At 34.4% G+C, this 16,159-nt stretch overlaps 1 protein-coding gene across 1 annotated transcript in view; it reads left to right on the top strand.

The window, feature by feature from the left end:
- Positions 1-16,159, top strand: part of THEMIS (thymocyte selection associated) — a 162,817-nt gene that overhangs the window by 23,579 nt on the left and 123,079 nt on the right. The window contains exon 2 of the mRNA XM_036248623.1: positions 13,123-13,281. Within this exon, the coding sequence (XP_036104516.1) occupies positions 13,123-13,281 (159 nt within the window). The remainder of the gene's footprint in view (positions 1-13,122; positions 13,282-16,159) is intronic.

The raw sequence follows: 16,159 nt of genomic DNA, 5'->3' as shown, positions 1-16,159 counted from the left end.
ACAGAAACAAAATTATTTTTTTATTCAGGGAAATCTCTCCCCCATCCTTAAGAGGAAACATCTTGTATCTTGACCATGAAATCATACCAGCTTATGATATTATAATATTATACTGAAGTATTCATTCTTAACCAACATTATGTAAAGTGATAGCGATGACACCAATAATGGCTAATATTTATTAGGCCCTAAATATATTCCATGTGCTGGGCTGTGCACTTAAAATTTGATTATTTTCTGTGATCCTCAAAATAAGTAATTGAGGTAATATTACCACCTTCCTTTTAAAGATAAAGAATTCACTATTTTACTAGATGAAGTAATTGCCTGAGGTCACATCTAATGAGCATAATTCCTGGACTTGAACTTGACACTAGAGAACGCATTCTTATCTGTGATTTTTACCTCAGTAAATGCCTAAGAACAAATGCGGAGAGAAAGGGTGAGTACATGCATGTGCCTGTGCATATGGTGTGTTTCACAGCTGTGTTTCTTAGTGGAGATAACCATCAGCCCTGAAATTTCATCCTGCAGTCTCAACCTTAGCAACAGACCTCCGGTCTTTGGTGTTTCAAGTAAAAAATATGTATCCCCCCCCACCACATAAGGCAATGTAAGTGTTACAGGCACCGTGTAGTTTAATTTAAATCATGGAATATACATAACTTTCCTTCACCTTTTGCATCAGCATCTGTTAGCTGCCCCTCAAACTACATTTGTTCTGTCCTTCTTCTGTAGTAACAAGAGTTCCAGCTGTGCACACAGCTGCCCAGCTAAAGATGATATCACCCAGCTCTCTTGAAGTTTAATGTGACCATTTGATTACGTTTCAGACAATGGATTGTGAAAGTATTTGAAGTGTGAAATTTCTGTTGCATGTCACTAAAACAAAAGGAATATTTCTTCCTCTTCTCCATTTCTTTGTCTTATAAGCTGAAATTCAGACACGATGGTAGGAACTGTAACGGTCCTCTAGGTTGTTACAAGGTCGCATGTTGAAGAAGCCAGAATAGCAACGTAGAAAAAAACTGGATGCTGTGAAGATTCCACATAAACTCTGACAAGCTACCACTGAGTTGTTACTTGAGAGAGGAATAAACCTATTTTTTTTTCTTGTTTAAGCAACTGTTGTTTTGGTATTGTGTCAGTGGCTGAATTGGGGTTCTTGGGATGGGTATACAACCATTCATTATTTTGTTTCTCAAAACAGAGAAAGAGTTGTGACTCACACATACCAATTAATATTACAGAGAAATTGCTTGGTTAGGCACAGCTGCACTGAAGCCAATGGTCGTGTCTATGTTTACCCAAGAATAACAGTGTTTATATAACTAAACCCCGCCCCTCCCCAAAGGAAAGAAAGAGTTTTCAGAAAGAAGTAGTCAAATCTCCTTTTCTATAGCACAGAAAACCATTTTTTTTTTCTTGATTACCATCATATCTATTAATAATCAGATAAACTTTGGTAGACTTATCTATAATTCTTTGTGCCTGGTATTGGTGTCTACTGGTTACTTATTTTTGTTATTTATCATCTGTGTGTGCCTTCTAATCTCCACCTACCTAGAATGCAAACTACTACTAAAAAAAAAAAAAGGATTTTGTTTGTTTATTTGCTTTTTGTTGCTGTTGTTGTTTGTACCTTTAGATAGTTTTTGGTACTGTGCTTTGTATTGTTTAGGAGCTCAGTGAATGATGTAACTGTCAGCTCAATATTGTATAAAACTTTCCTCATTGTTTTCAAAACTAGAAATATGGGGAATGTGAACTCTCAGAGAAGGGCAATTTAATATTTAGAATGCACTTTAGAATTTTATTGTATTTGACAGTTTCTCAATCTGACTTTTTTTTTTTTTATTGATTAATTTTTGTTGCAAATGATTCTCCTTTTTTCCCCCACTGATTCCCCCTCCCCCTTCCCTCCCTGCCCCTTCCCCCGATTGTTGTCCATGTCCACTGTTCATGCCTACATGCATATAAATTCTGTTGTTCATCTCTCTCTCAGCTCCCCACTCCTTAGGGGATTGTCCTCAAACTGTTATGTTCATTATATTCCAGAAATCAGTGGGATCATATGAAATTTGTCTTTCTCTGTTTGGCTTGTTTCACTTAGGATGATACTTTCCAGGTCCCTCCATGTAGTCTCAAAGGATAAGAGATCTTTCTTTCTTACCGCTGCGTAGTACTCCATTGTGTATATGTACCACAGCTTTTTAATCCATTCGTCTACTGATGGGCACTTGGGCTGTTTCCAGATCTTAGCGATTGTAAATAGTGCTGCTACAAAGATGGGGGTACATATATTCTTTCTGATTGGTATTTTATGCTTCGTAGGGTATAATTCCTAGAAGTGGGATCACTGGGTCAAATGGGAGTTCAATTTTTAATTTTTTGAGGTGACACCATATTCTTTTCCATAGTGGCTGCACCAGTCTGCATTCCCACCAACAGTGTACTAGAGTCCCCTTTTCTCCACACCCTCGCCAACACTTGTTGTTTGATGATTTGTTGATGGCGGCCATTCTGACAGGTGTGAGGTGGTACCTCATTGTTGTTTTGATTTGCATCTCTCTGATGATTAGTGATGATGAACTCAATCTGACTCTTTGGAACATAAAGCTTAAAAACATTTATCATTCTTTAAAAAAGTGATATTGAAATTTTACCTGTTGCAGACTTGTTTTGAAGAGAAAATTATTATAAATAAGAGATAATTTGATCCTCAAAAATATATACTATGGAATCACATAACTATATAATGATGTTAATTAGTGTTTATAACTTTTATTCACTAAATACAACTATAGGCATTTGGGCAGATAACATAATGAATATCGCACTTTATAGAAGTACTTGAGTACATTTAATATATTTTGAAGACAACATGGGTCTTTAATCTTCTCTCTTTACTAGATCATTTTTTTAAAATTCTCCCCTAAATCATAAGACAAGGGACGGAAAAGCAGGGCCGAAAAGGGAAGAAAATGTATAGTATAAATCATACATAATATTTCACAAATGTGAGGGAGGTCAATTTCAACATTGAGCATTTCCACCCAAACATAAATATTGAATACTTTCCTTATCAAATTATCAATGCATTTTTGGGAAGAAGGATTCCACTGTCACAAATAACTAGGTATATTAAAAAGAGAATGCAAATGTTGTATAACTAATGTGAGATTGATAAGGTACAATTTTTCACAAACTTAAAAACATCATTCCCATATAAACATAAATTAAACATGTAAAAGATTTTATTTAACTCATTAAATGAGATAACCAGTGCAATATTAAAACCAGTTCAAATGTTCAAACAAACACACATGCATGCAAAAATATATTCAGAAATGCTGAAATAAATTTTCTGGTGTCCAAACCTTATTATCATTCTCAAAAATGTAATATTTAGGATTATCTTTTCCACAAGGCATAGTTCAATTGTGTATGTACTAGAAAATCTATTTTTGTTTCTTTGGAAAATAATCATTTGCCTTGCTAAGGCTAAGTATCATTTACATCTCTCTCAATTTCTATAAGTTAATATAATGTCATTAAAATCTGAATAACTCTATGGAATCAGATAATTCCTAAAATGTCTGCTAGGTGAGATCCAGATCTCCACTCAAAGGACACCTATTGTCCATTTTTTCTCTTTACAAATCTTGAATAGCTTTTTCCTGACAAACTTTAACATAATCTTGAGACATGGTATAGTGTAAAGGGTTAACTCAGCATCCTTTAGATGTTCAAACTCTGTATGTTCTAAAGAGCAGACTGGCCTTTGACTGATTCTTTGGAAAATCTGCCTGCTACAGGTATCTTTTTATATTTTGAAACTTGGACTACCCAAATATATTGTTAACAAAGTGACTTATAGTGAATGTCATTTCTGGTTTGACTAGGGTCCTGCACCATGCTGTGTTAGTTTGACCTCTGAGAGGGTTGATGAATATTGAGTAGTTAATGTCAGAGATAAGGTCAGTGATAGGCCCTAGACACCAAGGCTCAGGTGAGCTTTCCTGATTGTCAATAGTTTATATATGTTCTTATATACCAATGCTGGGAGAATTAAACTCTGTCCGTTTGACTCCACTGGGAGAGGACAACTGGAAACATGTCTCCCCAAGTCTGCTTTACATACTTTTCTCTTTGCTGATTTTAATTTTTATCATTTCTTTGTAATCAACTATAAGTGTGAGTTAACAGCTCTCTGAGTTCTGTAAGTCCTTCTAGTAAGACGTTAAACCTGAGAGTAGACATGAGGACATCTAATCTATGTGGGTAGACATCATTTTTGCTGGACATTCAGGCAGCTATTGAAGGAGACTTTCAACAGACAGAAGTGAAACACTGAGAAATTGCGCTTGTTGCATATTAGAATGACCGTTTGTCATAGGCTGCAGTCCCAGCTTCCTGAAGCTGAACATAGGGGTGCTGGGCAGGCTGATTATGGCACTTTCTGTACCTCTCCTTATGATTTCTGTTCCAATCTGGTCCAACTAATCTTCTCCAAGATGACTCTTATTTAAACTTACCTTTCTCCTTTTCAGCTGCTGTCCCAGAAGATACCCTGAAATTCTTCTTCTTCTCTTTACAAACTGACTTCAAAATATAAATTATGTAATTGTCTTCCTTTGATTTCTCTCAATAAGAAACAGATCTTGTAAATCAAAAGCTTGATTTACAAAACGTTTTATATTTTTGATGTGTGACAGAGTCCATTTTTGAAGTAAAAATTAGAATATTTGATTATGTTAATTCTTGCAATTAAAAACAAATCCTAACTTTCTTTGCAGCCAGGCAAAAATTCCTTTATGTCATTCACTGAGTCTTGACTACAATCTACTATATGATAATCTTTCATCATTTGGTTCTTATATTCACATAAAAAGATTATGTCAATTGTAAAACAAGGACTTTCTCCTTCTAATAAAGTTTATCTTTTTATGATTACTATCTCCCAAGTTTTCAAAAGATCTTTGAGTCTCAGAGTAAATAGCGACTAAATCTCTCTCATTTCCTGGGGAAATAATCTTCGTGTCTTGCCTTTAATAGTGAAAGGAATGCAGAGGAAGAATCCAGCTGCTGGTGAGATATTGTTTTCTTAAATTTACTACTCAGCTTTAGGACATCTTTACTTTTTACACTGTAGGAATTACTTTGACTCATTGGTTGGCAAAGCCAAATGTTGCCAGTATGAAACGGTTGTCATTTTCCTCATACAAAGACGTTAAGTTTCATGGCAGGAAGTGTCCTTTGGACATCCTTGACAGGTACTATCAAGCCTGCACTGGACACTCAAGGGCACACATTTTATCATGTTGTACAAATCCAAGGATGCCATTCACATCCATGTAAGTTGTGCTTCAAGTAGTTTTATAATAGGTAACCTAGGCTGTAAGCCATAGTCCTGAACATATTTCAATTGTTTGACAGATTTATTTGTTATAACTGGTAAAAGCTGTCTTCAAACATTTTAAGGTTGCTATTGGAAGAATTAAATAGTTGTTTTCTATATGATTCCAAGAGCTAAAAACAGTTCTGATGTGTATATCCTGTAGGAACACATATTATACTTAATAAAAAGCAGAGCTTTTAACAGTGAGAATTGCTCAAAAGTAGAGTGGGTCACCTTAAAATAATTGGAATTTCATCAGTGAAAGTGTTCAGATATAGTTTGGATAACCGTTTAGTAGAGATATTGTATACTCAGATATTGTAATATGTTAGTAGAAAAAGATGGTATTTAAGCTCCTGTCCAACACTAAGATTCTATGATTCACGATATTATTAAAGCCTTGGCTGGTGTGGCTCAGTTGATTGGACATCATCCCATGAAAAAAGGTTGCAGGTTCGTTTCCCAGTCAAGGCACATGCCTAGGTTGCAGGCTCAGTCACTAATAGTGGGTGTGCAGAAGGCAGCCCATTGATGTTTTGCTCTCACATTGATGTTTCTTTCTCTGTATCCCTCTCCCTTCTTCCTGAAAATCAATAACAAAAATATCTTTACAGAAAAAAAAGATAATATTAGAATTATTGACACTTTGCTTAGAGATGTAAATGAAGATGAAACCTGCCCTACAGCTGTCATCAGAGTATAGACAGTTGTTTTTGTTACTGAGTTAAATGTTTTATACCTCAATTTACATAGCTGCCCTGGAAAATAATAATGGATTCGGAGAGTCTGTATTCTGCCAGATATCTTTCATTTATTTATTTACTTATTTAAAACAGATTTCTTTTACATAAGACTTTGGGATTTCTTTTAATTAAGACTTTGGGAGTAAAATTTTTAAAGATTTTAATGATTTAAAAATAAATGTCAACCAAAAGGGCATAAAGAATGCAAGTCATAGGGTAGGGCTGGCCTGGGAATAATTAACATGCCCCCTTCAACTGATGGACAGTCACCTGGAACTTTATGTTGAAGAGGATTATTAGGTCTCATCTGGATTCAGCTGGAAATGTGCCATGGATGGTTAGTGATGGGAGGGAAAAATGGTGGAATATACTCTAGATTCTTGCCATCTCTGTCATGGAGAATACCTGAGACACTAGTTAGATAGAGCTCATGGAATTTATTTTGTAGAGGATTCTACCTCCTGTGGCTTTGGACTTTAGCTTGTGTAGGTCTCACAATTTAAAGCGTCCAGGGTCAATTAGGCTCAAGCACTACCTCATACAACTCAGAAGAACATGATGTACAAATCAGAATGCCAATGTAATAATTTGCAATTAGAACTATTACTGTCAAGGTGATTAAAATCTCCGTCTTTTAGCCAGGGCACCCAGGGTGCTGGTGACACTGAGATAGATGAGTTAATAATATCTATTAGGACTCTGTGTATTAAGTTATAAATATTTTTTCAGTGTGTTCAAATTTTACTGTCTCATACCAGATCCTGGTTCCCTGTACTGACTGTGCTCATTCATTTGTAATGGAGGTGCTTCTCAAACTATCTGTGGTGAATGTCCAATTTATTTTCTTTTCCCAAACTAGCATGGGCTGGTACTTTAATAAAATACAATAAAAATAAATTGTTATAAAAATAAAAATTATAAAATAAAGACATACAAAATACAAGCATAGTTTAAGTATTTAATTCAGTGGGCATAAAATAACTTCAAAATTCCTATAAGAGTTTCTAAACCTTAAATCACAATTTCTAAATTATATTTCATAAGCCTAATAGTTAATAAAGTGTTTAATATTAATGAACTTATGGAAAATTTATTATATGACGATGCTTTATTTTTTATGCATTGCATGAACACATTATAGTGATTAGAGCCCCTGTATAATCAATTCAACCAATATATAGTCATTAAATGGATGTAGAGAACAGGTTTACTATTTTACATGGCTATAGAAGTTTATAGTAGCTTTATTTAACATTTAGGATATAAAACATAAGCAAGTATAAAAAATTACTAGAAACTAAGTTCTTCCTAAAACGATAAACCAAACGTACAATGTTAACATTGTTCATATAAGAAATCATATTCATAATGGCATTTTAAGGGTTAAAATTTGAGTGAAATGTGGTTAACAATAGTGTCAAGAGATGCAGGACCACTGATTTGTTCCACCATCATGAGGAAATATTTCGTAGATGTGTAGGAAGGATATTAATTTTATACTCCCACCTCCCACATCCCTATACTCTGATAATTATTGACACAAAGCCACAGTGATGACTTCTATCATTATACCAACCTGCAAACCCTCTTAGCACTGTTTTATTTAATCTGTTAAATTGATTCTGCCATTAAACAAGCATCAAGGTTTTAGCTGGTGTATAAAACTGTGAATCATTCTTCCTCGACCACAAAACTTTTTTGTGACATGTATTCTTCTCAGAGTTTGAAAAGTTGAACATTTTTCAATTTCTGATCTCGCTACTATTTTAATCGGCTTTATTGGCTTCAGGATCCAGCCTTTCCAACTCATTGTGGCTTTCGTTGCTTCCCCACTTTCAGACATAAGGCTCACCAACATACTCTGCAATCTCCAGCACATCTATGTCTTTAAGTTGTACTTTCTGGATAACACTTGAATCTCAATTTACAAGAAGAAACCTATAATCTTAGAGTAAGAGAGATTATACCTTAGTTCATAGTGTGGGCACTTTTCTTACTACCAAATGCCAATGTTTTTCTGTCTCTATAATGATATTTCGGAGGTGGAGTAAGAGATTTTCTATGACCTTGAAAGATCATTTCCTATCAATGTTCAGATATACCTCTTTGGGTTATATCCAATGTCTAAGTAGTTGAATCTACCTCTAGTAAAGCTGCAAGCTTATTGTTTCATACTTACTATTTTTTCACTGCCTTCTAAGGAATAATTATACCTACATATGAGAAGTAAAGTAAAGATACAACTCTGCTGGCAACACCAGTCTGATGTGGTTCTTCATACACTATAATACAATATCCAGCAAACTTTACAGATGTAATTTCTTAACTACTCCAAACTATCTCAGATCATTTCATCTATATTTCATTTCACCCTCACATCCAGCAAATATAAAAATACTAAACATAGTTGTAAAATGGCAAACTTAAGTAGAGATTGATATTGAAGAGCTACCTGCCCAGTGTTTCCTGTCTAGATAATTCACAGGACTGCCAGCTGCTCTCACGTATGCTTGTACATTTGATATTAAACATACCAAATGAAGATACAAACCATGCCAAAGCCTTGGGTTGACCATGCTTTAAACTGCGGATGTAGAAAGACTACTACTCTATTCAAAATAATTTCTTGTGATTTTACAGTAAAACTAAAAATACTTCAACATTCACTAAGAATCTACTAAGTGACAAAAACTGGGTTACTAACAGTGTCTGTGAGGACAAGCATAAATATAGTTAAGAGATAGCTTTTCTATAGAAACGCATAATAAATTCTAAAATATACATAATATTCATGGTTAGAAAATAACACCCTCATAATAATCTTAAAGGGTCTATAATGAAGTTACAAGTAAAGTGCTATTAGTGAATAGGAGAAAGAATTAATTCTCACTGAGGCGTGGGGATCAAGGAAGGCTGGGAAGAAAACCAGAAATATGATCTGAATCTTTAGGATTGGTTAAACTTTGTTGACAGGCTGATGCGGGGATAAAGAGGTAAGTGGACTGTTGTGACTGAGGAAGTGGGTAGGGAATTGAGGGAATGGGTGAGTCTTGAATAAAGGGGGAGAAAAACAAACCTCTAAATGGTGTGTTTCCTCCACCCTATCTGCCATACATTTTTAACGTTGTAGAGGAAATGGAAGAAAACGCATTGAACCAATTGTTTTGGCTCTTCTGATGTGATCATAGTATTGCTTATATGAATTGTCAAATAAGAGATGAGCTCATAAAAGGATATTAATGTGTCATTTCTATTGAGCAAAGTAGCATTAGAGAAGGTGATTTCAAAGGCACATGGTTCTTTCATTACAGCCTTCAGGGGCAATGTTTGATCACTGAGAACAGGCTGCTTTGTTCGGCTTTCTCTGATGTTTGGCATTATTTGAATTACATATGCTCTGACTTGGAAAGAATCAGTCTGTAAAGTTTAATAGATTTGCATATTCAAAGTACATGTCTTGTTAAAATGAAATAAAAACAATTTTAATATCTATGTGTATACACAAATAGTTCAGGCCCACATCTCAGCAAATTTTTAAAAGTAGTCATACATATGTGTGCTTGTTCTGAGATTGAAAAAGTTGAGTTGTTTTAAAATTAATCATTTTATATTTTATTGAGAAAAATGTATATTTTAAGAGACACTGAGTTGATAATAAGGTATGAGACCCCTTTAAGTACCAGCTATGCTCGTCACCTATCATGAACACGACTTTCTGGTGTTGGCCATTATTGACATTCTCTTTATTAAAAGTGAATGGACAACTTTCTTGGTTAAAGAAAATTAAAAGTCACAAAGACAGATAAATGTCAAAGACTGGTATTATTTTTATGAAGTTCTATTTGGATTTTTGGGTTTTTTTTTTTTTTTTTTACTAAAAGAAGTGACTTTTTTTTCCCTAAAGGAGAGACATGCTTGGAAAGAGACCTGAAGAGTCCAAAGATTTGTGTGTGCTGTGTGTTGACTAAAATCCACAGAATTTTCTCCACATAAAATTCTCAAGTTTCTATCTCCCACAAATTGTTTGTGTAATCTCACATAAATTCATTTTTAAAATTTTGATTTCCAGTGTATCCTTTGAAAAGGATGGAATTCCAAGTTATTCAGTTTGATATACATTACATCTACAATTAAATATTCGTTAAAATGTAATTAAGCCCAAAACTTCAGCGGAAACGGAATAGGTTACATTGTGTTCTGTTTTATGTGGCAAAGAAAAGTCTTACCATATCACTTTCCTACTTAAAGTTTTTTTCTTTTCTTGTTTTCATTTTCAACATCCTTTACCTCAACAGCACTGACTGCTTCCTCTACAGGGCATGTTCTTCCTTCTCTGGTTCTACAACAGTCTCAGAACAGAGACATTTATACATTTTTGCCTTGACCAGTGCTTTGCAAATGCTAATGTGCTTATGAATCATCTGAGGGTTTTGTTGAAAATGCAGGTTCTGATTCAGCAGGTTGGAGGTCTGGCTAAGAGTCTAACTAGACTTTGGATAGCAAGCACCTAGATACACATGTCTTCTCATTAAATTGGCATTAGTTCCTAGACCCTGATAACTGAAAATGTAGGTTCTTTGACTTTAAGATTGCTTCAGGTTTTTATTGGCCCTTTTGTTTATTGATTATTTCACAAAGATGCTTCATGATCTAGACTCCCTCTACTTCTCTAGCCTTCTTACTACTCCCTTTCTTTACATTTGAGACATAACAAGCTCCTTGAAATTTCCAGAATGTATAATATTTCAATGATTTTTCAAATACTGTTTCCTCTGCCTATCCTGACCTCATGTTAGGCTTCCTTCAAAACAGCTCAGCTGTTATTTCCTCCAGGAGTCCTTCCCTAATCTCTTTCCTGTGTAATTTCTTAATTAAATACCTCCAATATCCTCCCACAATGCCCTATGTTCCTAAATTATAACTTGAATAATCTGTTGCAATATCTGTTTACTTGTCTGTTCCCTTCAAGACAGTGCTTCTGTGTGTGTGTTCGGGGTGGGGAGAGATTATGCATTTTATCTTAGATGCCCACTGTCAATCACAATACCAGAATGTACAGTAGATTTTAATTAAAGATTGTTGAATAAATGAATAGGAGAAGTTGGTCTCTTATACTTATGCAATAATATAATGCAATATTTTCTTTCATAAAGCTTAAAATTGAATTGGGAGTAATAAAAACTAAAGTCATAAAAAGTTAAGTACAGGATGAGATAATACTGAAGATGTAAAATGTTAGTATGTGATTAATTGCCAAATGAGGATCATAGAAATGAACTATTCTGAGTTCATTGGAGGAAAATGTCATTATGAATTTATTATTATTTTTTTAATATTCCAACTTGTTCTACAAAGGATTTGTGATGGCTGACATTACTACATATTGGAGTTAATAAAAAGCATGAACATGTAGTTAGGGGAGAAGTATGGAAAAGTAAAGGAGTTAGGGAAATACATACTAAAACTTGAGCAGATATACTAGTAGGTCTTCAAAAAATGGTTCTTATTCAACAATGTACCTGGAAAACTCATGGGCAATTCAAATGGTTGTGAATTTTCCAGTAAGTTTGGTGTGCTGGAGTATCATTTTCACTCTTCTGAGGAGATGATTTCCATGTGGGCGTCAGCCCCTCCTTTGTCCTCTGGCTCTTGGCTGAATTTGGCGAGTGAGGTGATCTGGCAGAGGATCAGATGGAGGGAGAACAGTAAGATCAGGATATTTATTTCCATGTGTTGCCTAGAACTGACTGTGCCTCTGTGTAAATTGCCCCTTTGTTAAAACCTTCTTAAATTATTTTGAGTGTTCCCCTTGATCTCTATTGAGATTCTGATACAATCACAGTGTTGTTTAAAGCTAGATTGGATATCAGTCTTAATAAGTTATGGTAACCATTAATGCTATAAAAATATTTTAGGTGCCTGCTATATATCAGACAAGATTCTAGGAGGATGTAGTTTAATAGAGAAAAATTCAGGAAACAAAAACAAACCTAAAATGTTATGTTTAGATTGTTCACATTTTAGTGTGGTAAAAATAATATAAATCATGTTGGAGGTGAGGAAAAATTGATATATTCTAAACCTTACAATTTTGTAATGTTTATTTATATCAACTTTAGTTTATTTACTGTTTAACTATAAATCAGTAATATCCCAAAGATGTAGTTTTTGCGTTGTTCCCTTTTTACTAGGGGTAGATTATCCAGAATTTTTGCCTCTTCTTTTTGTTTTTTGTTGCTCATCTTTTGGTCATTTCACTGCTTGCTCCTCTCCCATCAGGAGATATAAAAGGGAAATAAATGAGTGAAAAGCTTAGTTTTAGCATCTACAATAAAAGGTTTGTTAGGAAAGACTGAAATCATGAACTAAATGAAGCCTTTCAGTTTATCTGGCTGGACTGGTCTGCCCCCTATTGCCATAAAGATATTAAAAGTTTCCACCTTGTCAAAAATCAAGAGAGAAAATGGACAAAAGCCTTATATTCACAATGATGAAGAGAACCAGGTCTAAGAAATAGATATGATGCTCCAAATATAAAGCCCTGGTGTGCAGGCCCTCTGTCTTTGGATCTTGAATTGTGTTACAACCTTGTTTGCAGTACTTACTTAGATCATTGTTGACTCATATAAGCTTAATTCTGTGACCCTGCAGAAATAGATCATAAATCCCAAGAGAGAAAGACATGTTTGTAGTTTGACCTTGGAAAGATGAGCTAAAGGTTCTAAGGAAACCATAAATTCAGTTTACAATAATAACAAAAATAAGATTGTTTCTACCTTGCCCAGTGGATAAAGTAAAAATCTAATATTTTTCCTGGTACATGCTGTACATTTTGCCAAGCTTGATGAAATTTCTTTTTAGTAGGTAGCTAAGAGAGGAACTGAATAAAAAGCACTTCATATGAGGCTTTTGACTCCTACCTTGTTCGTCATGATTTAATTATTTTTTAAGAGCTGTTTTTACTCTTCTTTTTTTCAGGTTCTATTTATGAAATGTTTGGAAATGAATGCTGTTTTTCAACTGGAGAAGTGATTAAAATTACTGGTCTCAAAATTAAAAAGATCATGGCTGAAATTTGTGAGCACATTGAAGGGTGTGAATCTCCACAACCATTTGAATTGCCTATGAATTTTCCAGGTACAGTATATTGTAACCATTTCTCATTTATAAAACTGCATTGTTAATAGACATTTACATCTAAACAATTGAAAACAATGAAAAAGTGCCAAGTCGGGTTTTTTTCACCCTACGGCAGTAGGTGAAACATCATAATTCTTATATTTCAGTGATTTTAAGGACTAATAGAAGGCACGTATTTTCTTCCCCTTTTAAATAAACATCATTTACTTAGGACTTAATACTTTCTGTTAACAAATATTTAGTGAGTTTCAACCAGAAGCATCACTAGCTATGCTACATAGTTAAAAAAAGAATCAAAGATATATTTTCATAAGTTATGTGGAACTATATATATATTAAACATGTCAACTCTCTTTATTCCTACTGCCATTATTCTGTGTATTTATAAAAACAGGTGGCCAGCACAATTTGGCCAGTGAATTATAGTGTGCTGACCTCTGCTCTAAACTAAACTTCCTTCACAGGTAAAACATACATAAGGGACTTTGTATTTCTAACAACCAGCACATCTGATGTTCTCTGTGAGGGCCTGGATGCAAAACTTACAAAATTGTGTGGGGTGGGGGCTTAAGACTGTCCACCTCTGGAGATTTTTTTTACACTCAAAATTGTCCGCTCTGAACCTCTAGCAATTTGTCAATTGCAATTCAGATTCTCCTAGCCTGGTACTGATTCCGGCAGAGGTTTCTGCTCTGGTAAGTTGTGATTCTGGGTCCTTGCCTGTCAGTTTCTACAATTTTGTAAGCAAAGGTTTGTCCCTTGTCACTTCTTTGCTGGATCTAAGAAGACCTGTCGATTTTTCCTTTTTTTTTTTTACCTCTTCCCTTTTTGTTGGGATGGAGTAACAACTTCCAAGCTCCTTATATGCCAAGCAAGACTGAAGCAAACAAAAACATATATATTTTTTAATTATTTCTTTCCGGTGGTCACCTGGGGATTATAATTAATGTTATAATTTATAACAATCTAGTTTAGATGAACTAATTTCATTTCAATAGTGTATAACATCTGGCTTATCTATAGCTCCATTCCCTACTTTGAGTTGCTGTTATCATAAAAATTACATATTTATACATTGTGTGCCCCTCAACACAGATTTATAATTATTCTTTATGTCACTGTCTTTTAAATAAAATGGAGAAAAAAGATTTGGAAAGAAACAAGAGAGAAGTACATTTAAACTTTTATATTTACCCCTGTATTTACTTTTCCTGGTACCCTGTATTTCTTCATGTAGTATAGAGACTGTCTTATATCCTTCTATTTCAGCCTAAAAGGACTCTCATTAGAATTTCTTGTATGGCATGGTTGAAAGTGGCAGAGTCTCTCAGTGTTTGTCTATCTGGAAATGTTTTGATTTCTCCTTTCATTTTCAAAGGATATTTTTTCTAAATAGAGAATTTTGGGTGGCTAGTCCTTTTCCTACTATACTTTATATATGTCATCCCCTCCATGCCTCCCTGGTTTCTGAGTAAAACTTAGTTTTTAATCTTATTGAAAATCTTGTACATTATGAATCATTTCTCTTTCCATCTTTTAAAAATTCTCAATTTGTCTATGATTATCAGCAGTTTTATCATGATGTATCTAGGCATTAATCTCTAAATTGATCCTACGTGGAGTATGGTTAGTTTCTTTCTTTTTTTTTTATCCTCATCCGAGGATACTTTTCCATTTTTTGTTCAGATAGAGTGGGAGGGAGAGAGAGAGAGAGAGAGAGAGAAACATCGATATGAAAGGGATACATTGAGTGGTTGCCACCCCGCACAACCAACCAGAGTTGGGGACAAACCATAACCGAGGTACACACCCCTAGCAGAAACCGAACTTGGGTCTCTCTGGACCACAGGCCAACGCTTTAACCACTGAGCCAAACCGGCCAGGGCTGGTTAGTTTCTTAAATGTGTAGATTGATGTTTTTCATCAGGTTTTGGAAGTTTTTGCCATTATATTTTCAAATATTTTTTTCTTCATCTTTTTCTCCTCTTCTTTTGACACACCTATTAATAATAATATGTTGAGATACTTGATGGTGTTTTATAGTTCTTAGAAATTATTCATTTATCTTTATACTCTTTCTCAAATGACATATCTTCAAATTTGATTTATATTTTTTATTTGGCAAGACTTTATTTTTATACTACGTCTTAGCTCCTCTTAGACATAGTTTTCTTTAGTTCTTTGAAAATATTTAAAATAGCTGATTTATTTTTTTAAGCTAAGAACTGTGAAAGTTTTATTTTAATTTTTAATAATTAATTTATTTTTGTTACAGATGTTTCTTTTTCCCTCATTGACACCCTCCTCCCGATCCTGCCCCACCCCCTCACAACACTGTTGTCTATGTCCATTGGTTATGCAAATATGCATATCCATTCTTTGGCTTATCTATTCCCTCCCTCTGCCCCCCTCCTCTGAGGTTTGTCAGTCTGAATCCTAAGTCTGTGTCTCTGGACCTATTGTGTTCATCACCTTATTTTGTTCATTATATTCCACAAATAAGTGAGATCATGTGATATTTGTCTTTTCTGATTGGTTTATTTTGCTTAGCATAATACTATCCAGGTCCCTCCAGGTGGTCTCAAAGGATAAGAGATCTTTCTTTCTTGGAGCTGCATAGTATTCCATTTTATATATGTGCCACAGCTTTTTTTTCCACTCATCTATTGATGGACACTTGGGCTGATTCCAGATATTAGCAATTGTAAATAGTGTTGCTATGAACATAGGGATACATATATTTTTTCTGATTGGTGTTTCAGGCTTCTTAGGATATATTCCTATAAGTGGGATCACTGGTTCAAATGGCAGTTCAATTTTTAATTTTTTGAGAAAACACCGTATTGTTTTCTTTTTAATTTTTTAATTGATTTTA

The sequence above is a fragment of the Molossus molossus genome, unplaced genomic scaffold, assembly GCF_014108415.1.
Source record: "Molossus molossus isolate mMolMol1 unplaced genomic scaffold, mMolMol1.p scaffold_m16_p_8, whole genome shotgun sequence".
Lineage (NCBI taxonomy): Eukaryota > Metazoa > Chordata > Mammalia > Chiroptera > Molossidae > Molossus > Molossus molossus.
Note: the sequence above shows the minus strand (reverse complement) of the source record. Positions and strands in the feature narration are given on the sequence as shown.